The sequence below is a fragment of the Athene noctua genome, chromosome 5 (genome assembly GCF_965140245.1).
Source record: "Athene noctua chromosome 5, bAthNoc1.hap1.1, whole genome shotgun sequence".
NCBI classification, from domain to species: Eukaryota; Metazoa; Chordata; class Aves; order Strigiformes; family Strigidae; genus Athene; species Athene noctua.
The window spans coordinates 41,964,388-41,989,421 of NC_134041.1; the positions used below are offsets into that span (position 1 = coordinate 41,964,388).

Here is a 25,034-nt window from a genome sequence, read left to right on the forward strand (position 1 = left end):
TAATTCCTCAGCTATGAAAGCTGATCTTACACTTTCTCATACACTTGCGAATATAGGAAAAGCTAATCGTCACTCTGTATCCCAAAGTACCCACATGCAAGAACATGTCTCTAAGAGAAGGAAGACACAAAACATTTTTCTTTTTGACTGACAAGGACAAGCTAGGAGACAACTTTCAAGATTGTTATAAGAATTGGCCAGCAACCACACAGATTCCTTTTGCATGTTTACAGTGATCAAAAACTATTTCACATTGAACAGAACTCAAATAATTACAACTGCTCAGAGCAGATTTCAGAATGGCATTATCAGCAACGAAAGAGTCAAAGGAGATATAAAAAAAATATCAAAGACAATCTGAACATAAAGTATTTCTTCAAAGTAGCGCAAGCTTTTTATGACTTCTACCTTCATCTTCCTCCTCTTGTCCCCTTCATGCTCCTAAATTCTTCTGGGACTATTCAAATTACTTAAAACAAATAAAATTTGTTCATAAGAAACCCTTTTGGCTAAAAACATGAGGGCTTATTACCACATTTCTTTACTGGCACAAAATCTGAGAAAAGCCTCAAGGTGCAAATGATCTGCAGTCTATTTAACATCATGGTTATTTATTTTTATGGGCACTCATTATTACTCTTTACCCTAAATTATAGGTACATTCCTGGCTCCATTTCCCACTGTTCTGTAATCTTTATAATAATATGGTTTTTCAGGTTTCAAAATCCTCCTCAGTACCTCATCAATCAAAAATGCATGTAACATCCACTAGCTGTTACACTGGGCAGGGACAGCAAACCATGGGACCATAGCTTGGATCCCAGATAAAGACCTTACTTATATCCCAGCACTGGGATATATGCCATAACTTGGGTAGCATTTACTAAGAAAACCTGTTTTGCAATATCTTAAACAGAGTCTTTGCATACAAACCGATATGCACTGAATTAGTGTTTAAACACCACAGTTCCTATTTTATTATGGATTATGTGCTGAACTAGTTCTGTCAAGTTTAGAACAGTATGCCATAATTTTGACTAAATCTAAGCACATGCATCTTTCTCCATGGAAACAGTATTACAAGTATGCCCATTTCTCCTGTCACAGAAAATTTTCATGAATATTTTGATAAACAGCTGTTACGCTATAGTAGTTTATAGCCATAATAGCATCAGCTTCAGCAAAGAAATGACACAGCATCAGAAGTGATCACATAACACTTAATTATTTTTGTGAACAACTCAGAAAAGTATAGTGTGGATCATTTCAATTTTTGGGTTTACTGGACAGGAAAAAACTTGTGCTTTGATGAAAAAGCCCTTGACTTGCTCATCATCTACCCATTAAATCTGAGTTGGGCTGCTGTCACTCTCCTCACAATACCTTTAGAGAAAACTGGGTTTGAACAGACTAAATGATATGGTATTGCTCCTTTCCTGAAACTGTGTTTTGTAATTGCTGAAAAGAAAGGCTGTTACAAAAAGAGGGATGCTTTTGTAAAATGTCTTTTTAACAGCAGTATATAATATATGCAAATGAAAACCATTTATTAAAATGCAAGTTGTACATCACCAAAAAGCCCCAACAACACACTACAGATGAAATTCTCCTACAAAGATCTATATGATTTAGAAGAAACTATCCTCCATAGGCTACTTTGAAAATTGTAGCCTATCTGCATTGAAGGCTCTTTGACATATTCAGGAGGATAATGATGTCAGATGCTCAGCATTGTTAACTTTCACCTGCCTGTCTATATCCCCTCCCACCTGTTTCTGTTATTTTTTTATACTTCATGAGATTTATTCATCAGCATTAACTATGTTTTGAACTACACAAGCTACCATGACTATGCAGTGCTTCTGATCATGCTCAATATGTTCATTCTATCCTGTAGGAAGTTTTAAAAGATGTACAAATACATTGCCAAATTGCAAAAATAGAAGTGATATGGGAAAGTCAGAATGATCCCGACAGGAGAACTAACTCAGTACCATGAAAACAAGCACTCTGTAGACAGCAGTGATAAAGGACATACTGTTAAAATTATCTAAACAGCATGTGTGCATTTGTTGTAAAAATTCATACTGGATGGGGTGTTCTCATTATTAAATCCATGGACCAAGAATTAGGATACTTAAGTCCCTACAGTGCCACAACCATTTTGGCTTACCCACTGTACACAGTGCTTTCTGCCTCACCTTCTAAAATATAAAAGTAAGGAAAACAGCATTTTTTTTTTTAATTCACTGCCTATCTTGCCCATTTAACTAAGTAAATTCACTGGGCCATGGATAACTTCTTGCTACACAAGCTTGACAATGGGCCCATAAAAGATTTCATTATACTCAAATAAGGTGACAATATTGCTGTAAGAGAAAACTGCTCATTTATACATTCAAAAGGAAAAAGCTTAACATCCTCAAGAACAGTAAAGGAAACTTAGTAGTACCCAGACCCCTCAACTTCCCTCCAAAGAAGAATATATGTAATTAAAGTTCTTCCTGTGTTTTAGTAAGAAACAGTAGTGGCCAGCATTGACCTTTCAGTAGACATACCATCTACGTCAGTAGCAGATAAAAATAAATAAATAAAATGAAACTAGGTAAATTCTGCAATAATCCTACAGTTAAAAGCAGCAAAAATCCCCTGTGCCTGTTTCCTCTTAAAATCACCTTTCTGATGTTAAAAAGAGCAGGGGAAAAAAAAAAAAAAAGGGGGGGGGGGCATGACAAAAAAAGAGGAATTCTCTCATGAGCTTCAGTAAGCAACCCTTCCCTAATACTCTTGAGTCAAGGATGCATATGATGTGTTATTACCACACAGGTATTCAGATAGATTCTGAGCCATGGTGGGTTGAAGTCAAGAAAAGGAAACACAATCCATCAATCCATGAGCAGAATTCCTAAATCTTTCTCTAAACAAAGACTGGAGACGGCAGGTGCCAGACCCTTTGTTAATTGTGCCCCAAGGCTCCAAAGCTCCCTGCCTTATGACATTAGATCAAGCTCCCTTCTTTCCCTGCTTTCAAAATTCCCATTCTTTCAAGCTTTTTCACTTGCTTAGCCAAGCTCCACAGATTATTGCATTGTAAGTGCCCAGAGACACTCTACATACAAGATACTTCATAAATGCAGATTGCTTTCTTAATCAGAATCTCTTCACTCTCTCTAGCTCGTTAGCCAAAGTTGCTCTTCAAGCCTTTCCCAGTGCTGCTAGTTTTTCTCTTTTTTCTTTTTTTTTTTTTTAACTTTTCTTTATTAAGTATCAAGGGAACAACATATGAAAAAATGATCTTAAAAAACTTAATTCATCTATGCAACATGCACAGGAAAATGTAGAGGGAGGCTTTAAATCAGTTAGAGGAGGTTTTGTAATTGCTTAAAAGCAAACTGAAACTCTTCAAATGCAACCCTATTATTTCCTGGGTCATACAAGCAAATTCTGGGATCATCCTTAAAATTTCTCTGGCTTTACATAGTCATATGTAATTTCTTTTATGTCTGTATGAGATAACACTCAATTCTGCTTGTCTAGGCTTCTCACAGGGTATTAGAGTTACATGAGGGAAAAGGTAAAAAGCATGAGTTTGACTAATGAAATCTATGAGAGTGCACTTTTTTGTCTAAATATTGCAGTGATTGTCAAGGAGACAGAAGCTCTGACCGTATTTCATCTTCAAATTATGATTGTCATTGTTCATAGACTAAAAGAAATGACAGCCATCCTAAGATTTAAGATTCATAACTATCTTTTCAATTACATATTTCAGTGCATTTGATTACTGAAATTACAATATGATCTATTTCACACTGCCCCCCTCCCTCTTCTAATTTAAACATTATCTATCAAGCTCTCATTAGAGAGGTTAAACTCATCAAGCTGTTCTTAGGCATCTCCAAGACTATAGCCAAATCAAGAATCACCAAAATATTAGTATTGATGATGACCAATCAAAACATTTAAACTACTTTAAAAGAGGAGCAGAAATCATGCATATGTCTTGGGTAGAATTTACCCATAAGCTTCCCTTTATTCTGTTTCCATGTAGAGCTTGGGAAACAAAATAAAAAAACTGAAGATCAATATTCAGATAAAAGTTTCCTAGTATCTATGTAGACACTACAGGAAATGTTCACACTTATGAAGAAGTTCTTCTTGGAGTTACTCTCCTGCTATATTGTCAACAAACTTTTAAGCTACTTGGGGTTAGGCTCTAGGATGCAACACAAAACTGACATATTGTTTAGCTGTGATGCTCAACTACATTTTACCTATAGGGGAAAGAATATTTAGATGCTTCCACTGACATAAATTTGTTCCCAAGATGCCTGAGCTTAGCAGTAAGGAATACAGCTGTAGTTTAGTGAGTAGGCAGGGAAGCTCTATGGAGATGAAGGCACTTTCCTCAGAAGCTCAGCAGACAATGGGTAATACAGAGGATATTACACGTATGCATACATAGCACCTCTCATCCTCAAAGATTTTAACACAAATATTGCTCAGCAATTGTTTTGGAATGAATTTATGAGAAGTATCAACACAGCAATACCTCACTACATATGACATCATAATCTCTACATGTGTATGTATCTCGTTTCCACCCCTCCCTCAACATTTCATTACCCTGTAAATGAAGACTTGGCTGAAAATCTGAAAAGCCTCATCATATATCCAGCCATATGTGCATGGCTAAAAGTCCTGCAGGTAGTTGGTTTAAAGCATAGAGATACCTAGTATGTGTATGGATCTCCTCCCCATAATCTTCTGCAAATTTAACTACAGCCAGGGAGAGAAACTGCCTAGAGATTCCCTTCTTGTACTAACATATATGCTTCCACTATAGATCAGAAAAACCATCCCCTAGACTGACTGAAAAATCTTCTCTATTAAGCTTATGAATCTGGGAATCAACAAGAAACAAAAATCAGACTTTTAAAAATTAAGAAATAATAGAATAGTATTTTGAAAAAAAAATTCTCAAAATCCATAAATTAGGGTATTTCAAAATACCTACAAACTGGTATTACACAATTTGCTTTGCAACTTCAGAAAAATCTTCCAAATCTCTGAAGAAAAAACAATAACAAAACAAGTAAAAACTTAAGATAAGGAATGCACTAAATCTTTTAATTAAAAAGTATAAATGTTAGCTTGACCACCCCTATTTTGGTTTTTGGCTTGTATTTCACTCTTTGCTCCATCACCATACTTAAAAATACTTAGAATAAACGGTAAAGTGAGTTTGAGCTTCACATATCATAGTTATTAGAACTTGCTGTTGCACCTTTATTTACTTAAATGTATTTTCTGAAGAAGGAACCAGTTAAAACTCAGTGTTATCAGAATAAGTTTGTTTAAATTGTTAATAACTCCTATAACACCAACCAAAATAGTTAAACAGATTTTAAAACTGGGTTCCTTACTCTCAGGACCTCATTTTATGCATCAGATACTGTTTGCTTTCCCAAACTGGCTACATGGGACTGAAGTAGTGCACAACTTTTTTAGCTAATTTAGAAATGGGCACCTTCTAAAATTTTGGCAGAATACCTCTATGTTTGGTCTCTCACATACCCTAAATCAAATCCTGAACAACCTCCAGAACTTCACAGTAGCAGTATTAATGCTTCACCTTTCCTGCCTGTGGTAGTGAAAAAAAGAATGACAGTAAGATTCGACTCCCTGCTGAATCACCATAGTTTCTTTAGGGGCATGTTGTCAAGGAATGATTTTAGATCCTAAATATTAATCTGTCATCAAAATACTGTCTCTATAGGGGATGGATGATTTATGGTTACAGGTGCATTCCGGCTTTCCTGCTTGTGACTTTTCTTACACAGATCTCCTGCTCAGTGCATTTTTAGCTACCGTATCAGCCACAGCAAGCTAGTATCTATTCTCACTGACCAAGTAACCACTAGAATGCTTCCAAGTTTTCTCTGCACTCTGCAGAACATACCTGCACTTTACACTTTTTATTTATCTAACTGCAATTCATATTTTAGTTTCTCATGGGAACTTCTTCTGCCTCTTTCCTAAACCTCCCAAATGAATGCCATTTACAAGTCTCACAATCTATTTTAACTGGTTCACTTTGTCCAGATCTGAACAGCTATCTTCCCTAAACATTCAGACAGTGGAAAAAAAGCACATAAGGGTTGGCAGAATAAGAAAATTTACAGACATCAACAACATTTCAAGCACTTTCTCCTTCATAGCATCTCTTAATGTTCTAATTCTGCACATTTGTGGGACCACTGAATAGAGCCATTATACTCCTTTATAGCAAACACATTTTTCAACACAAAAAAATAATTTAGCTGACAGCTTCTCTTTTACTTTATTATTAAATTCACCTTGGTAAAGGGATTACTTTTTATTATGACAGAGCGGAACAAAAGTGAAAAGAAAGTAGTGCGATGATTAACAGTTAGGAGAGGGACTCCTTCAGCTATTCTACACGTTTCTACTGTCATTGTTATCTAGCATCAGATTACAGGGTAGAGGCGAACTTTACATCCACAATTAGCAGCTGAATGGATGCCTATATATCTCCTTTTTACCTTAGTGTAATTTCACCTGGTATTTCTTTTTCTTGACACATCATGTACTTTACATCAGTAATGGTTGGCATTAGACAGCACCCAATTACGTCTGAATGATCCAATAGTTTATATTTAATCTATCTATTATAAAGTTGCTCTCTTTTTTCCACCTCATGGAATTTATGATTCACCTCCTCTAAGAAGGAGACAATCTGACAACTTAATTAATTGGGTGAGTTTGGGAGGGGTGGTGGGGTGCATTTGGTTGATTTGGAGGGGGGCTCTTTGCCAACCTTTTTACTTGAAGATAGATTCTAGCTTTTCCACCAGGGCCCAAGGGATTATTTCCATTGAGCCTGCTCCTTTGATTTAATGAAAACAAAAATGACTGTTAAGACAGGCTGCTCCCACTCACAGTTCAGGAAAAATACTGTCTGGGAGTTGCTTTCCTCCTATGAGGAAGTGGTAGAAATGGGATAGATGCAGTTTTCCTAAGTACATGTCTGACTAAATACAGTCCTAAACGCTACTGCAGTTGCCACTACTGCAGCAGCTCATGGTGAGGAAGCTAAGCTAATGCAAAGAAATCCAGCACATTGTCATGGTAGCCCTGTAATTTTGGTACACGCATATCCTAACTCCACTCAGAAAAGACATGATTAGTTCTCTATTAATTTTAAGAAGCCTTGTCTACTACCACAAATTGTTTTGAAAGAACTAGCTTGGGTCACATGCTCTTTCCATCTCTCTGTACGTCACCCAACGCTGAGCAAAAGAAAATAAATCCTGGGATTGCAGTCTTGCTTGGTCTTTAAGTAGACATCACAAGGATTGCTGGCATCATCCTCTGCACAGAATTTCTGTGAAAGGACTCTTATTCACTAGCCTTACATTTCTTCAGACTACTGTGCTGAATATCATCATTACATTTGGTAGGCATTCTAACAGAACTGCAATACAAATCTGTTTCACTTGAGAAGCAAAGCTTACGGTTCCTTAGGTTTTATAACATAGCGCTTAGTACAAATTCGCTGAATTTTTCCAGTGCTTCACTATGTGATTTTAGGAGTCTATTTTTCCCAGTGGCACGCAAGTACTAAAATTGCACTGCATTGCATTTTGCTCTCAGTAGGTGGGAAAGTGCATACTCAATAGGTTATTTTCCATTCTTCATTTCAGTTTATGCAGCCACAGGTGGGGGGTCTTTCAGGTGGTTGCCTAGGTTTACTAAGCACTTTAGAGTCACAGACAAGCTTTCTTAAAAGGGTCTTAGAAAACATACCAATGTTGTCAATCATGCAGTAAAATAATTTCATCCTGTATAAATAGAAATAACTTTCAAAATCTCTCAAACTGTAAAAGGCAACACAATGAACATCAACAAAAGCATCAGTCATCCTCTGTTTGATAAGGGACACAAAACAATTTCACTTGTTTATACTTATTGTTTACCTCTCTGTCTCCTCCCCTTCTTCTCCCCAGGTGTGATCTTTCTGCTTAAGGGCATACAAAGCTAATGAACAATGTCACAGTACTTCCTATCATTTGCTTTTCTGACACTGAGGCTACTAACAGACCACAAAAATACCACAAAAACGGGGAAAAGGGAAGTTGTCAACCTACTTAACATTTGCTTTCAGAGCTCTGGAAGGAACTTTGATCAACAAACATATCATTAGATCATCAATACAGATATTTGTATCCTATCAAATCTTGACAGCTTTCTCTTCATGCATAATAATATACAATGAAAGATACCCCTGTCTTTCCTGAAGACAAAATTAAAGAAAGGAACATTCACCAAATACTAGCACAGCGCAGACACTGAATAAACAAATGCAAAATACATTGCATCTTTGTGGGTGTTCATAGTTTGGAAGAAACATTTCTTCCAAAACGTGTAACTATGTTATAGCAAGTTGCGTGCACTATAAAGAACCAACACACAAGGCGATAAAATAGTTTCATTGCTGTTGTGCAGATAGCTGCCCTTCTGACTGTGCAGGAAATTCCTTTGCCCCTCCAAATCTTAAAGTAGGGTTCTACATGTATTCACTATGTGGGAATTAGTACTTTGTTTCTAATGACACCCATGTCCTCTTCATTCAACTCAGTAACATTAACCACAGGACAGTGGCCAAGGTCACGTAAGAATCCTATCTTGCTCAGTAGTTTAAATCCTCAGAGAAATACAACTCAAAACAGTATGTCCAAATTATTTCAATCATAAGCAATATGAAGAATTGTGAACAATATTCAGATGCAGTAGTACTTTTGTGTGCATGTAGGTTTTTTTTCTCAGAGAAGGTTCAGCTGTTTAGAAACTGAAATGTACAAACTCAAAAATAATCTTTTATGTCCCATATATTCAAAGGCCTATATTTTTGCATCCAAAATGGTAGCAGTCCATTAGGCAAATTACTTTTCATAAATAATAATCCTGGTCTGTAGAATATTTTGTGACCATACAGTAATATCTCAGATGACAGCAAGCAGTTTCATCTGCAAAAGCACCAAGAATGTCCTGAAATTTTGCTCAAAAAAACGCATTAAATGAAACAATGAAAATTTACATTTTCATTACAGATTAATTTTAATGAGAAAACACCATCTTTCACATTTGCAATATTTGATACACAGACTCTTAGCATGGGGCAGATATCTACTGCCTCTGGCATTAAAGCACACTCATAAGACAGAATACTCAAATGGAACATGTACTGTAAAGATTATTTTTTTCTAACCAATGGTATAAAGCTTTATACTGTCTGTGTACTACAGAACAGTACAGGCTGTATGGAATATAGCAACACGTGTCTGTATGTTATTAAAAACAGTAAATTCCCATTTAAACAAGGGTTACAATCTGTGCACTAAACAGTCATTAATGGTTATGAATCAAAATAAAGGGGGGGGGGGGGGGCTTGTAGCAGGTGTGCATATGTATGAATTTCAGTACATTGTAAAACTGTCTGTAGCCAACAGCTTCATCATTTGGCCTTTCTGAGCTGGAGACAGGCAATTTTTCATGATTTTACTATTTCTGGCCAAACAAAAAGTTTTTAATTAAATATACCACATGATTCCAGATGTTTGTTTATTTGTTCCAATGAGGCTGTAAAAATGCCTGAAAGATAAAATTGGAGGACTCCTGCAAAAACAGGCTAGGCTGGAGTGCTAACTAAACATGGGGATCTCTCAGGAGACTGTATTTACACAGCACTGTATGTGCTTTGAACCTGATTTCTCTAGAAGGGTTATAATACCGCAGCTCATGACTGGACTTCTTTATTGTGAAGGATTGTTAAGGCCAATGGCAAATTTACTAGACTTTTTTTTTTTTTTTTTTAAATTGCCAGTTGCAGACTCATTGCATCATTAGTTCTCCTACATACCTAAAGAAGATTTTAGATAGGTTTATGGTTTTGGATCCCAAGTTTCCACTTAGAGAAGCCAATGTTTTCTATGTTTTTCTGCCACTTTATAGTCACACTGCTTGGAGCTTGAGTTTCTTACTGCCAGCATGACAAAATGAGCTATGTTGTGAAATATCAGACACTTTCTAGTCTACCCAAAAATATGAAGTTACAGTTTTTTCCTCATTAATCATATTCCCTCTGATGTGACACTTGTATGGGTGACTGGGGCCTAGGCTGATAGGTTACTTTTGGCAAATATGGGAAACATTGCAATGAAAACCTCAGAAATTATGGGAATAGTGACAAAAATATGGAAAATGGTCAGGTTTTCAACAGTCAGATTGGGGAATGTGCACTGCGGAAAAATGAGTCTTGGTAATATTTGGAAAAAAAATGTTGACGATTTTGAAAAGTTGCCTGAGACTTAGACTCCTTATTCCCATTAGATGCAGAATTGGAAATTTGTGCCCAACTCCTTAGACATTTATTAAAATTTTAATCTAAACTTGATTACCCACTTAATTACTCTTGTTTTGTCTTTTAAAGTCCTGCTGCAAAGAAGCAACTGTATTTTATTCCCACAGAGACATAGTGCGCCAGGAAAGTGATCCTCCTAAAACTCACTTCTGGTCAACTTGGTCACACCCCTTGGATTCACTTTCAAACCACAGAACACAAAGAAGCCTCACAAATTAAAATATGTTGCCAATTAAAACCGAATCTTAACTTTTCTGACCATCAGGAAAGTCTTTGCACAAAACTGCAAGTCACTTTATATATCATCCCTAACTTATTCACCCCACCCAAGTTTCACATGACTAGCTGCTCTCATCATTGCAATATACAAGATAACAGTACTTTTTAGTGCTGAAGTTGTAATAATCTACAGTCTCCTGATTTAAATCCAACATTCCTTGTATACACAGACAAGAAAGTGTTCACCCTATAAGTGACAAGAACATGAACCCAATGATCCAGATAATGTATTTCTTGAACCATATTGGTCAAGGTCACACTCAAATCCAGCCACAATTTATTCCACATATGAGAAAGTCTTTGTGCTTTACAAAGAAACATGCAGGCATTGGCAGAGACTATCACTACTGACCAAGTGAGGTAAACTGGTCCGCAAAAGACCACCATGGTCGTTCCACTCCAGTAAACAAAGAGATTAGGGCTCAGGAGAGGTACTACATGAAACCCTCTTTAATCTGCTCTTTCATTACTGCCTAGTGATAAATCACTCCATGGCTGAGAGCTGAATGGATCATGTGTATGTGTACCGGACCTCTCAATTCCTTTGAAAGGCAACATTTTTTGACTGTGTGTTAATTCACACAACTGGGACAGATGTCTGATGCATTTGCAGACTTGGAGCAAATACCAATACAGGTGGGCTTCTGTTATCAGATGAAAGCATTTCATGGCAGTAAGCCAGTGTAAGGAAACATGCCTTTTAGCATTTCCTCCCACCTACATTGTTTCACTCATCCCTTCTACCTATTCTTCTCCCCCCAAAGCAACCATTTTAGAAAAGCTGAGGAGACAGTAAACTAGAGTGCAGCTTGGAAGAGAAAAATCAAAGAAGCATGAAATTAGCTGCACCACTGAAGAAACAGACATGAGTCAGTAATGTTCATCTCATCTCCAAGTGGAAGATTTGACAGGTCTACAAGCATAAGCAGGGGACATCCAGCAGTGGCTATGAGAAAGGCTTGGACTGCTTTTCTCTCAGCTGCACCAAAACAACTCACAACAGACTTTTTTTAAACATCTGACATTACTTTCTCACACCTCCAAACCACAAGGACTCCAATCCACCTCTGAAAGATTTTTTTCTTTCAAACTCCATTAACTAAGGAAAACTAAGACAGGAAAACAAAATCTTTTCTTAACCAAGTGTTATCTCACATTGGCACTCATCTTTGCCATCGCTTAGCTTTCCATGCTTCTCTCATGTCTCGTGCTTCCATTAACGTCAATTTCCCAAACTGACACATGAACCAAAGGACTAGAACCCACTTTCTCATTTTATAAAGGCAAGCCAAATGAGATATTTATATTTTCCTTCCCCCTCCCCCGCCAATAACAGACTCCTTATTTTAATCTTCTCCCACCATGACAAAAGATGAGGATTTCCACCCACTCCCCTTAAGGCTGTCATGAGCACAGCACAACTCACTGTTGGGACATATTTCCTAGCATTAATAGGATATGTCACAGATTATTTTTGAGAGTTCCTGCCCCTGGAAAATATGATCTTGTCTATCCCATGTTACTGTGAACTTTGTTTGTTTGTTTGTTGTAAAGGTTATTCATCTCATGGTCAGAAGATCCTGGCCTAAGAGGTATGCAGTTTATCATTCATCACAACATCATGCAGCTTAAAAACTATTACATTTACAAAGGACACCTCATGTAAACCAACAAAGAAAATTTCTCACTATTGACAGCACCTCTGCTTGATACAGAACTTCCATACATTGCATCTGCTTGCAGTTCTCATTCATCCTATTCTTAGTTGTTAGACAAATTAAAGCAAATACTTCTTACAGACATATCAGGCACCATTTGTTAAAAATTTGTTTAAGATTCCTTAGATTAACTAAACAATAAAGTACTACCTGCAGGTTTTTTTATTATTGTTCTCTTTTTGGACAGCTTACAATGAGCTGCTGCAGATAAACAGAAAAATCAACGGATAAGCATAAAGTGCATTTCACATTAAGAAAACTAACTAATTATGATAACTAGCTACATAAATTGCTTTGTGACTTTCCTAGCCATCAACTTTAAACTCTAAATAAGCCTCTGGCTTGAAAATACAAGGACCTACCAACAGTGTCAATAACAACAGAGAAGACTGCAATCATAATATAAACAGGTTAATTATCTTTCTGGAAGTAAGTTTTCAGGAAGTAAGTTTTCATGCAAACCAATTTCCTTTTCCTTTTATGTCTGTGATATAAAGACAGCATGGCTTTTCATAATGAATGTGTATGGAGTTAAAAGCCTTCAAAAATAAGAACTTTTGGTATTAACATTTATCATTAAGAAGCGTGTGTCAATTTTATAATTTTACTTCAGAAAGTTTAAAGTATTATCTTAAAATACTAGACTAAATTCTTGAAAGATCAATAGACATTATTAGTTCCAGATGAACCTGAGAATGTTAATTTCTAAAGTATGAGCAGGCTGAGCAAATTGAGGTAGAACAAGTAAATCCCCAGAGGATAGTTTGGGGCTTTCATGCATCACATAAATTACATTACTCTCTCTGGCTCTCCAAAAATTCTATCTTTTTCCTCCAACACCAAATTTTGAAAGTAGAATAGATGTTCTTTGACATCTACTGGATTGTAAATTCCAGCACAAATGGATGGCTAAATGATTGCTGTGCATTCTAAAGTACACTCTACCTTGACCTAGTGCATATCTCAATTCCTACAAAGATAGTAGTTGGATTTTATGTATGGTACACCCTAAAAATCAATCAGAATGCATTCCATATAGTCATACCAGTCATTACTGAAAATTTAATATGCCAAACACTCTGAGTACAGCAGCACCGTATAAAGATTATAGAAAACAAGCAGACAGATCAAATTCAAGTGTCTAACAGATTATATGCCTACATGCTTTTGCTTGCTTAGGAATGGGAAAGTTTGGAAAGATCTTCATGCCAAAACGAATGTCCAGCACAATCCTATCAGACAAAAAGAGAAACTGAGAACAGAAGGAGCCTCTCTTTTCCTTTGTTCAAAAATGTTTTATCATATTACCTTCAGAGGGTTAATAGGAAGCTTAAAAGTACTCTGTCCCTGGATTTCTGGCCATTGCTTCTGAGCTCAGTTTATGAGTTTCAAACTCAGATTAGACTTGTTTCAAAAAATAAGAAAATGTGTCTATCGGTTGACTCAAGCATATTGGTAGAATAAATAACAATTTGGGCACTCATCATTCAAATATAAAATGAGAAAATGTAATGTCTGTGCATACCAGAACACTTGGATAATTAACAGAATAGACACCAAAACAGGACAGTGGATTTGTTCAGGAAGTTCTTACAAGCCAGAATAGATTGGAACTATTAAACCTTGGCATAAATCCAAGCTAAGGGCTCTAAAAACTACTTACATAAATACAGGCTTAGTTTTTAATGGAAACTGCTTCTTCTTCCTTTTACCAGTAAGCTATGGGACAGACTTACCACTGGTTGTTCCCAGAAGCAAGAGTGCAAGAAAAGAAGTAATTTGTAAAATGTTACTGGAAACCAAATGGCTTTGGCAAATGAATAGGTTTTCAAGTAAATCAGGTAATAGACAATGTTATAAAATAACTGTTTATACAAAGGGCATCCAGCACTTTTTTTAATATGGAAAAACAGATTTTCATGATAGTCATGATTTAGTAATATTGCTTCTCAAGAAAGAGAATGATAAATTACTATTTTCCCCACCAACTGGAAAGCACTGTTCTTTTTAGAAGGCAATTTAGTTTGAATGCTTACACATAACAAAGGAACTTCCTTACCAAAGATGCCTTTAAGAAAAAGGAATATACAATCTGAGGGGAGTGGAGGATGGGAAGCTTTTTTCCACATATCAAGCAAATTATCCTTAAAATTGCATTATTACAATTTTAAAATTTCTTTTTCCATCAGTTTCAACTATGTTGAGAACCAAAAGCTCTATTTCAAGATTTTGTATGCATGCAGTTAATCAACTGTCAATAAGGAACAAAAATGTACCACCAAGGTCAGGTCTCTCTAGACCATGTATTAAAACCAATTCTAAAAAGAACCACAGAAAGGTCATGGTAATGGGTGACTCCATTCTAAGGAGTGTCGCATGCCCCATATGCAGACTGGACCCACTTCATAGGGAAGTTTTCTGCCTTCCTGGGGCCTGGGTAAAGGACCTCACCGTAAAACTCCCCACTCCAGTGAGACCTAAGGACTAATACTCTCTCTTGTTTTTTTTGAGAGGTAGCAACAATATTATCAGGAGAAGCCCTGTATCAATAAAGAGATATTTCAGGGCCTTGAGGAAACTGGTTAAGGTGTCAGAGGCACAAATAATGCTCTCCTCCATCCCTTGAGTTGTAGGGATGGATGAGGATGATTACAGGAGAAGTCAGCAGATGAACTTGTGGCTCCAAGACTGGTGTTAGCAGCAGGGCTTTGAATTTTTCAATCATAGGTTGCTATACAGGGTGCCAAATCCTGTATACAGGATGCACCTGTCCCAGAGGGGAAAAGGGATCTTGGAGCAGGAGTTAGCTGGGCTTATTGAGAGAGCTTTAAACTAGATTTGAAGGGGGAAGGGGACAAAACTGGAACTCCCAGACATAAGCCCCAGGGTAGGTTACCAGAGTTTGTGGGCTGTTGTGACAGCAATGACACCCACCCTGCCATCTCAGTGGAGGCAAGGGATAGAGAAATGCAGCAAAACAAAGATGCAAGTGATATTGATGGATCACTGACCATGGTAACACCTGTGAAAGGTCAGGCTAGACTTAGGACCTCTAAATGCAAAAAGGTGCTGGGGACATCAGCCCATCTGAAGTGCATGTATACCAATGCACACAGCATGGGTAACAAACAGGAGGGGCTTGAAGCCATGATGCAGCAGCAAAATTATGATGTAGTGGCTATCACAGAAACATGGTGGGATGTCTCTCATGACTGGAGTGCGCCAGTTTATGGCTACAAGCTCTTTAGGAGGGATAGACAAGGAAGGAGAGGTGGTGGGGGGTGCTGTATGTTAGGGACTGTTATGATTGCTTCAAACACAAGTATAGTGAAGACAGCATGGGGCGTCTTTGTGTTAGAATCAGGGGGAAGGCCAACAGGGCAGATGATGTAGTAGGAGTCTACTCTAGGCCACCCAACCAGGACAGAAACATGGATGAAATATTCTACAGGCACTTAGGAGAAATCTCACAATTGCTTGCCCTTGTTCTTGTGGGAGACTTTAACCACTCAGACATCTGATGGAAATACAACACAGCAGGGCGGGACCAGTCCTGGAGATTTCTGGAATGTGTGGGAGAGAACTTCCTGACACAGCTGGTGAGTGAACTGACCAGAGAAGGTGACCTGCTGGATCTCCTCTTTGTGAACAGAGAAGGACTGGTGAATGATGTGGTGGTTGGAGGCCGACTAGGGCACAGCGATCATGAAATAATAGAATTGTCTATTCTTAGAGAGGCCAGGAGAGGGGGCAGCAGAACTGACATCCTGGACTTCCAAAGGGCTGACCTTGACCTGTTTAGGCACCTGCTGGACAGAATCCCTTGGGAGACAGTCCTGAAGATCATAGGGGCCCAGGAAGTCTGGACACTTTTTTTTAAGAATGAAGTGTTAATGGCACAGGAGCAGGTGGTCCCCAGGTGCTCTAAGAGAAGCCAATGCCAGAGAAGGCCACCCTGGCTGAACAGGGAGCTTTGGCTGCAGTTTAGGGAGAAAAGGAGAGTTTACAGCCTTTGGAAAAAGGAGCTAGCCACACACAGTGATTACAGAGAGGCTGTGAGGCTATGCAGGGTGGAAATCAGGAGGGTTAAAGCCCAGCTGGAAATTAATCTGGCTTCAGCAATCAAGGATAACAAGAAATGTTTCTATAAGTACTTCAACAGCAAAAGAAAGATCAGAGAGAGCCTCCATCCCCTGCTAGACACAGGAGGAAACATGGTAACAAGTGATGAGGAAAAGGCTGAGGTGCTTAATGCCTTCTTTGCCTCAGTCTTTAATAACAAGACTAGTTGCACTGAGGGAATCCAGCCTCCTCACATAGGAGACAGAGACTGGGAGAACAACACCCATACAATCCAGGAGGAGACAGTCAGTGACCTGCTGCATCACACAGACACACACAGATCTATGGGACCAGATGGGATACACCCGAGGGTGCTGAAGGAGCTGGCTGGGGTGCTCGCCAAGCCACTTTCCAGCATTTACCAGCAGTCCTGGCTGACTGGGGAGGTCCCGACAGATTGGAAATTGGCCAGCGTGATGCCCATCTATAAGAAGGGTCGGAAGGATGATCCAGGAAATTACAGGCCTGTCAGCTTGACTTCGGTGCCCGGGAAACTGATGGAGCAGCTCATCCTGAGCACCATCACGCAACACATGTGGGACAACCAGATGCTCAGGCCCAGTCAGCATGGGTTTATGAAAGGCAGGTCCTGCTTCACAAACCTGATCTCCTTCTACAACAGGGTGACCTGCTTATTGGATGAGGGAAGGGCTGTGGGCGTTTTTTACCTTGACTTAAGCAAGGCCTTTGACACTGTTTCCTACAGCATTCTCCTGGCGAAACTGGCTGCTCACATCTTGGATGGGCACACGCTTTGCTGGGTAAAAAACTGGCTGGATGACCGGGCCCAGAGAGTTGTGGTGAATGGAGTTAAATCCAGTTGGTGGCCGGTCACAAGCGGTGTCCCCCAGGGCTCAGTTTTGGGGCCACTCCTGTTTAACATCTTTATTGATGATCTGGACGAGGGGATCGAGTGCACCCTCAGTCAGTTTGCAGATGACACCAAATTGGGTGGGAGTGTTGATCTGCTCGAGGGTAGGGAGGCTCTGCAGAGAGACCTGGACAGGCTGGAGCCACGGGCTGAGGCCAACTGGAGGAGTTTCAATAAGGCCAAATGCCGGGGGCTGCCCTTGGGCCACAACAACCCCCAGCAGAGCTACAGGCTTGGGGAGGAGTGGCTGGAGAGCTGCCAGTCAGAGAGGGACCTGGGGGTGTTGATTGACAGCCGGCTGAACAGGAGCCAGCAGTGTGCCCAGGTGGCCAAGAAGGCCAATGGCATCCTGGCTTGTGTCAGCAATAGCGTGGCCAGCAGGGACAGGGAAGGGATCTTGCCCCTGTACTCGGCACTGGTGAGGCCGCACCTCGATTCCTGTGTTCAGTTTTGGGCCCCTCACTACAAGAAGGACATTGAATGACTCGAGCGTGTCCAGAGAAGGGCAACGAAGCTGGTGCAGGGTCTGGAGCACAGGTCGTACGTGGAGCGGCTGAGGGAACTGGGGGTGTTTAGTCTGGAGAAGAGGAGGCTGAGGGGAGACCTCATCACCCTCTACAGCTACCTGAAAGGAGGGTGCAGAGAGCTGGGGATGAGTCTCTTTAACCAAGTAATAAGCAATAGGACAAGAGGTAATAGCCTCGTTGCACCAGGGAAGGTTTAGACTAGAAGTTAGGAAGCATTTCTTTACAGAACAGGCTGTTGGGCATTGGAATGGGCTGCCCAGGGAGGTGGTGGAGTCCTCATGCCTGGAGGTGTCTAAGAGTGGGGTTAACACAGCATTTAGGAATATGGTGTAGTTGCAAGGTGTCAGTGTTAGGTTAATGGTTGGACTGGATGATCTTCAAGGTCTTTTCCAACCTAGACGGTTCTGTGATTCTGTGAGACAAACCACTTAAGAAAAAATACATAAACAAACCAGATTTTTGGAGCAAATTGCTACTAAAATGCACTACATTTCATTACTTTTCTGTATTGGGACTATGGCCATTTCTATTTAAAAAAACAATAACTGTTTTTTTTTTTTCCTGTAAAGGTACACCTGGACAAGCAGAAACAAAGTTGGGGCCCATTTTATCTTGTTTCACTGGAAAATTTGAAAATAAAAACTACACAAACAACAGAACTTAAAAATAAATGAAGCACATTGTACAACAATAGGACACGTCTTTAAACTGACTTGTTTTACCCCAATAAGTGAATTGTACAAATTTCACACAAGTAAATCACTGGTGTCTAAATCCATATAAAATGAAATACAAAATGTTAGTTTAACAAAGATCAAGGAAGGCATCGTTTCTTTGGAATCAAAACAAAAATAAAGCTAGCTATAAATTTACCACTTTGGAAGGCTTGCCTAATGGGAGAGCAATTAGATCTCAAAGAATCAAGTTATATTTTTGTCAGGTCTCTAAAACTTGCATAGAAGGACAATACATTTTTTGATAAAAAATATGCTTAGTGGGACTGAGTAAAGGTTCAACTTAGAAAAGTGGGTCTAAACAATGTAATTTAAGGGAAAAAAATCTTCCCGAGATGGGGAGAAATTTTCTAAAGCTTAAAAATGTGTGTCTCATGTTATTATATATACACTCAAGAATATTTACAGTGATTATTTTCTATCATTCCACACTGATTCCACACTGTCATATGCTCTTTCTGTGGGCTCTGAAAATGAGAAAGAGATTTTTACAATTCCCGAACATTGTCTGTAAAAAATATGGAGTCAACCTAAAAAGACTAGATCCTGTCTGGAAATAATATACTGTATGCATAAAGATGAAGGCTATAAGATGCATGGTGCAACACATGCTTTTGCTCTCCCTGCAAAATTCATAGCTAAATAGAGTAAGAAATGTCCAAGTAAGATTTCTGACTGAAATCACAATGAAAATATTCAGCTTGCTTCTGCTTCCCCGCCCAATCCCCGCAAAATCAATTTAAAGCTGTACCAAACCATTTGCCAGACTTTCAGATTCTGGTAAACAAGTTTCTCCAGGGACAAATAAAAGCACTCGCAAACTTACAGCATTCTTCTTTCCAGCTTGCATTGAGAACTGCCAATATTTACATATGCAACAGTTGATTCAATCATTTTTTACAACACTGAAAGAATTCAGTGAAGGAATAAAAAATGAAGATATTCAGAACCTAAAATAGCATGTTTAAGTATTTAATTCCTTTCTTGGAGATTTTTCTATTGACTCCAATTAATCTTTTATGGGCTTGTGAACTTAGAGATTTTTCTTTGTATAAAAGAAGTTGGTTGAGTTAATGGGCCCTGCTAGCAGGTTGTTCCAAGCTTTATTTACAACACCTGGAATTTTTGTAAGTTTTCTTAATTATTTCCTTGTGAATATATCTTTTATATATATATATATATATATATATATATATAATACTTAATAGATCATGATAACAAAGTCTTTTTAGGGCCAATTTTACCCTTTTTTTGGATGACACTCTCTTCTCCATTCACTTTATTTATAACTGTGCTTAATCATCAATGAACTTTTTAGCACATGTTTAGCATGCAAAGCAGAATAGTTCTGGGAAGAGTAAAGACAGAAGTAATAAAGAATTATGTGAACAGCTAAGGGTAAAAAGTTGATAATTTAAGGAATATAATTTTCCTTTTCAAAGTAAGAGAGTGGGCATTCCCAAGCCCTAGCAAAGACAGTGGTACTTTGAACCTGGTAAGCTCCAGCTCTAAATAGACACCCACATGGACACGTCTGCAGAGATGACTAGAGCCACACAATTGCTTTGTTGCAAGAGAGATCAGTTCAGGCACACAACTTTTAATGCTGAATACTTCTGGCATTTCTTTCATCAAGACAGATTCCAAAATAAGCCATGAAGCCACACTTCTCATTCACTATCATCTAAATAAATAAATCTGAGGATACCTGGCTTTTAATGGTACTTTTCATGTATTTTTATAGAACTTGGGCACTTACAACATTCTGTCATTCTACATATTGCCTTAGTAGACCCTATCCATTTAATCCAACACCAGAAATCCAATCTCAAAGCAAATATGCTGGCCTAAAAATCAAAGCCACAACACATATCTTGGGAATTATGGAGGCAGTGGGTTGCGATTATTTTCATTTGTTTTTTTTTTTTTTTAACCTCTGAAGACCAGGTGTGTGCTCAAATTCAGGATTTTGGTCTGGTCCTTTCTCTTTAAAAAGTATCAGTTACCATATGAGCTCAGTGTCAGAATGCAATGCACTACAGCACTTTCAGGACGTCTGATTTCCAGTGCACCATATCAATTTACACCAAGACCAGGATGTATTAGCTTCACACCCATCTTTAGCCCTGGCACAACGACAGTGATATAGGCTGTAACAAATCAAAGTCTAATCAGTTCCTTTCCTCATCCTTCCCACCTGTATCATGGATCCTCATTCAGTTGCATTGCCTGCCTGATTCTTTCAGAAGGTTTCAAGTAACAAGGTATGCTACTAATGTTGCCTCAATCTTCTGCAGTGCTGCAGAATTTGAACACACAGTAAAACTAAGGTCCTATCAATTCATAAATGTAATACTGACTTTGATTCTGGTATCCTATGCAGAACCTGCCTCCGCACAAGTGATTTGCAAGTGCAACATGGGCAATAAATAAGAGTATTGTTGCTCTGGCTTAAAGCTGAAAAATGCTGCAAGCTTTATAAATTTCTCCCTTTTAGAACAAAGGTGAAATAGCTTGGAATTCACCCTTCCCAACTGCTTCAGTTTTTCACCTGTTCACTGAACTTTTGCTCTACAGGTATGAAAAGGAATTAGAGAATTTGCCCAAGGTGCTTTTTAAGTTCTAAGGATTGGTGAAAGAGGAAATTGAATGCTGATGTACCTTTAATGTTGAAAAACAAAGAAGATTCCCTTTTTAGTGCAATGAAAGTGTGTTAACATTTCAAAATTATAGCCCTAAATTTTTAAACTGCAAAAAAGCTCTCTCTCTGAAAATATTAGAAAGTTTACAAATTCTCTCAAAATTACCAATGCTGTATGTAATCATAGCAATACTGAAGTACTCTAATCTCTTTACATTTTTCTCTCATACATACAAAACATATCACTGAATATTATTATCCACACATTTACTTGCTTTCCCAATAGACTGCCTTTAAATCCTATTTAATACGAGTTAAAATCTCTAGTCATGACAGGTATGGTTTTCTCATCTAGTACTTGAAAGGCACAGTTTTATCTGTAACACAATAGAGCAGGAACCAGTACGGAGAAGGCCTTACAGCAAAGCTTACCACGTTCCAGCAGTTCATACCAATAAAAGTCTAGTTCATACCTCTGTGATTGGTAAGGTCCCTTGATCCCAAAGGCAGAGGTGTATAGTGTATCTCTGGAGAGGTGGAGGCAGTGTCACCAGAGGCCTGTGTGATAAAACAAATATTATCAGTACTCTGAGTGAAAGTCAGTGACTACACAAAGAGGATGCACCTGAAGGACGAGTGCTATAACTTAGTTACAAGTGCACAGAGTCACCAGCTGTGGAGGATTAATTTGTTTTTAAGACTGCCTGCAATCCTTCAATGTAGCTGTACTCACAAGAGTTAAGAATGATCTTAGGTATCATTACTAAAAGAATATTTTCATACAGCTCACAGCTTCAAAAAATTTCCTTCTTTATCAGGAAAACTCTGGGCAATGTTAAAAATGTTCTTCTTGGTGTGACAGATTAATATTTACACAAAGGAAATTATGACTAAGTCCACATGTAAGAAAGGAGTCAGAAAATAGAACACTAGGATAAGATACCATACTTTTCAAAAACAAACTAAAAAATTATTCTGCCATTCCCCTGTCCTGTGACCTAAATGAAGGAATCTCTTAAAAATTATATTGCCTATAATGCAAGAAAGCAGACAAGTATATAGAATTATTAATAATAAACACTAAAAACCCACATCAGAAGTCTAATACATTTGAAGAAGTAAGTACCAAGACAACTTGCTCAGAATCCTTAAAAGCAAAATGTTAAGGGAGAGGAAAGGAAACCCAAATCTTTCCCCATCATAAAAATTTCAAGATTCTATGATTCCAATTTTAAAAGATTAGACTGTGGAGCTATAGTTTGCGATAAACTAATCTTCATCCAGTTGGATGTTTCCTCTAAAGAAAAGAGCAATGTAAACCCAAGTCACATTTACCATCTTATTTTTTATAGAGCAACAGTGTTGCACTGTTAAGAGGAGATATGAAAATAAAGGATCTTGTTGCTGAATATTAGTCATTATCACAGTTTTTAAAATTCAGTTAAAGTTAGATGGATTGATAACACGTTCAGGGATAGAGTTAGCTCTGCAGTGTTTACAATCCACCCATTGCAACATGCATAAAAAAAATGATGGGTTTTAATGGAAGACACAAAGGGCAGTGTTCACTAAAAGTTACATGGTAATTTCTAATAGAAAATAAATACAGAAGTTAAACTATTTCTTGAATCTCATGATAATTTACAAGAGGGAGTCTTGAAAAAATAATTGCTATTTTCTATGCAATTGTTCCTTAATGATATATTGGTTTATAAACTGCAAATGTCAATCAAAGGAATCTACCTCAATCTTACTTCTTATTTTATAATTAATCATATCCTCAAAATTTATAATTTTTAAAATTGAAATTAATTCAAAACCAGATTTACAATGTCTGGTTAAGATAAAAGTATAAAATAGGACTATAGTATTTTGGAGAAGAAAAAAAACTTCAATACTAATTCAAATCTTAATTGCCAGACTAAACCTGAGAACAACAATCAGAAATTTATAGTAATGAAAATTAATCATGGTAATAGTTTGTTAAAGGCTGTAACTTAGAAATCTTCTGTCATAGCTGTTGAACTCCTAGATGATAGTATATTAAAATGTTAAGAGGTAAGTACATTAAGCTTTTGTTCTGGTGACCAGCTATCAATTTCATCAAAACAAACATCTATTTTAATAGAGATAGTTTTGCCTTAACAGCAAGGATGCTACTTATCAGATATGAATATATGAATAAAAACCTAGAAAAACCTGCCTCTGCTGATTCACCAGTGATAATACACCCTTTTCAGGGTATCTCCTTTTCAGAGAGGTAATGCTATAGACACAACTCTCACCTTCAGCTAGAGTGAATAATACTTTGATTTTAGTGAACTTTAAACATGCAGCTTAATCTACGCTGGACTGGAAATCTTCCCTCTGAGGACCAATATGAACTGAGGGCACATAACATCTCAGAAGATGAGATAGATGCTCCTAACACCCAGCAATGTGACAACTGAAGAGAATTCCAAGAACAGGCATCCAAGAATAGTTCACAACTATTTGTTTTCTTTGGGCTGAGTTCTTCTTGTCTTAACAAGAAGAAGAATGTCACTAACTATTTAACATTAGACTTCATCCTGGTAAAACACTCCAAAAGATGGAGGAATAAGTGGTCTCAAACTGTACACTCTAGATGTTATCTGCCTATTCAAGTGTACTTATTTGGGACTCTGATAATAGTGAAGGATTCTCTTTGGTACTTTTAATCTCAATTTAGACTGCTGACAGCTTGATGATAGGTTTTCCTAAAATTACTGGAAGAGGCTTTGCCTTTTCAGCAATATACCACTGAGTGAGCAAAATTCAAGAGCTTCTAAAAAGGATATTGGAGTGAAGGAGCAATTTAGCTTTATTTCCAATTTTAGGAAAAGCAAGAATGGGAAGGTTTGTTTATTGGTGTTTTGCTGTTATTTCATGTGCAGTATATAATTCCCTGTCAAATATAGAACAGTTTTCATTACCTTTTAGCTAAATATTCAGTTGGAGCAACTTTAATTCTATGGAATATCATCAAGTTGCTTTGCACAAACACTAGCTGGAGTTCTGAATCACATTTCTGAGTAAGCCTGTGAACCAGCAGAAAAACAACTATTTGTTTTCCCCACCACATACTGACGTTTGACCCTAAGCCATTTTCCAAAGAGATTTGTATAGATTGTATTAGTCTTAATATTCATAGGAAGATTTTGATAGTGACAGTATTGACAAATGACAGTTATGTCTTCAAGTGTTTGTGACATATGCATCAGATTGTTGCAGTGGAAAGTAACTACAAATACAAATTTGAGGGAAGCTGGTTAAAAAGGTAGCTTCAGTTTTATAGGAAGAGGTCAGTAAAGAAATTCTAACAGAATTATTACTGGAGAAACTTGTGTTCTTGCAAGTGTAAAAGTCATCCAAGTTTTGCAGTATATCATAGAATAAGGTATAAAAGTTACAAGGCCAATAAAGGCAAGACTACTCACAGCTTATGCACATAACCAAACTCTTGCTAAATTGCAGTGTCTCTGTCTTCATATTAATTTGCAAGTTTTGTCCAAGCCGAGAATTGTTGTACTTGATACTAAATAGACAAGACTACAAAAGAGTACCGTATTTTCAAACCATATTCATCAAAATTACACATACTGTAGAAACTTCAGGAGGAAAAAAAAAAACAACTACAAAAAACCCAACCAAAAAACCCCTCCAAAATATAAACTTTG

At 37.8% G+C, this 25,034-nt stretch overlaps 1 protein-coding gene across 2 annotated transcripts in view; it reads right to left on the reverse strand.

The window, feature by feature from the left end:
• The window catches only part of LRMDA (leucine rich melanocyte differentiation associated), a 688,525-nt gene that overhangs the window by 88,281 nt on the left and 575,210 nt on the right, over nt 1–25,034 (reverse strand). For both annotated transcript variants that reach the window (XM_074907186.1, XM_074907185.1), the window contains one exon: nt 21,810–21,894. In XM_074907186.1, coding sequence (XP_074763287.1) covers nt 21,810–21,894 — 85 coding nt within the window. The remainder of the gene's footprint in view (nt 1–21,809; nt 21,895–25,034) is intronic.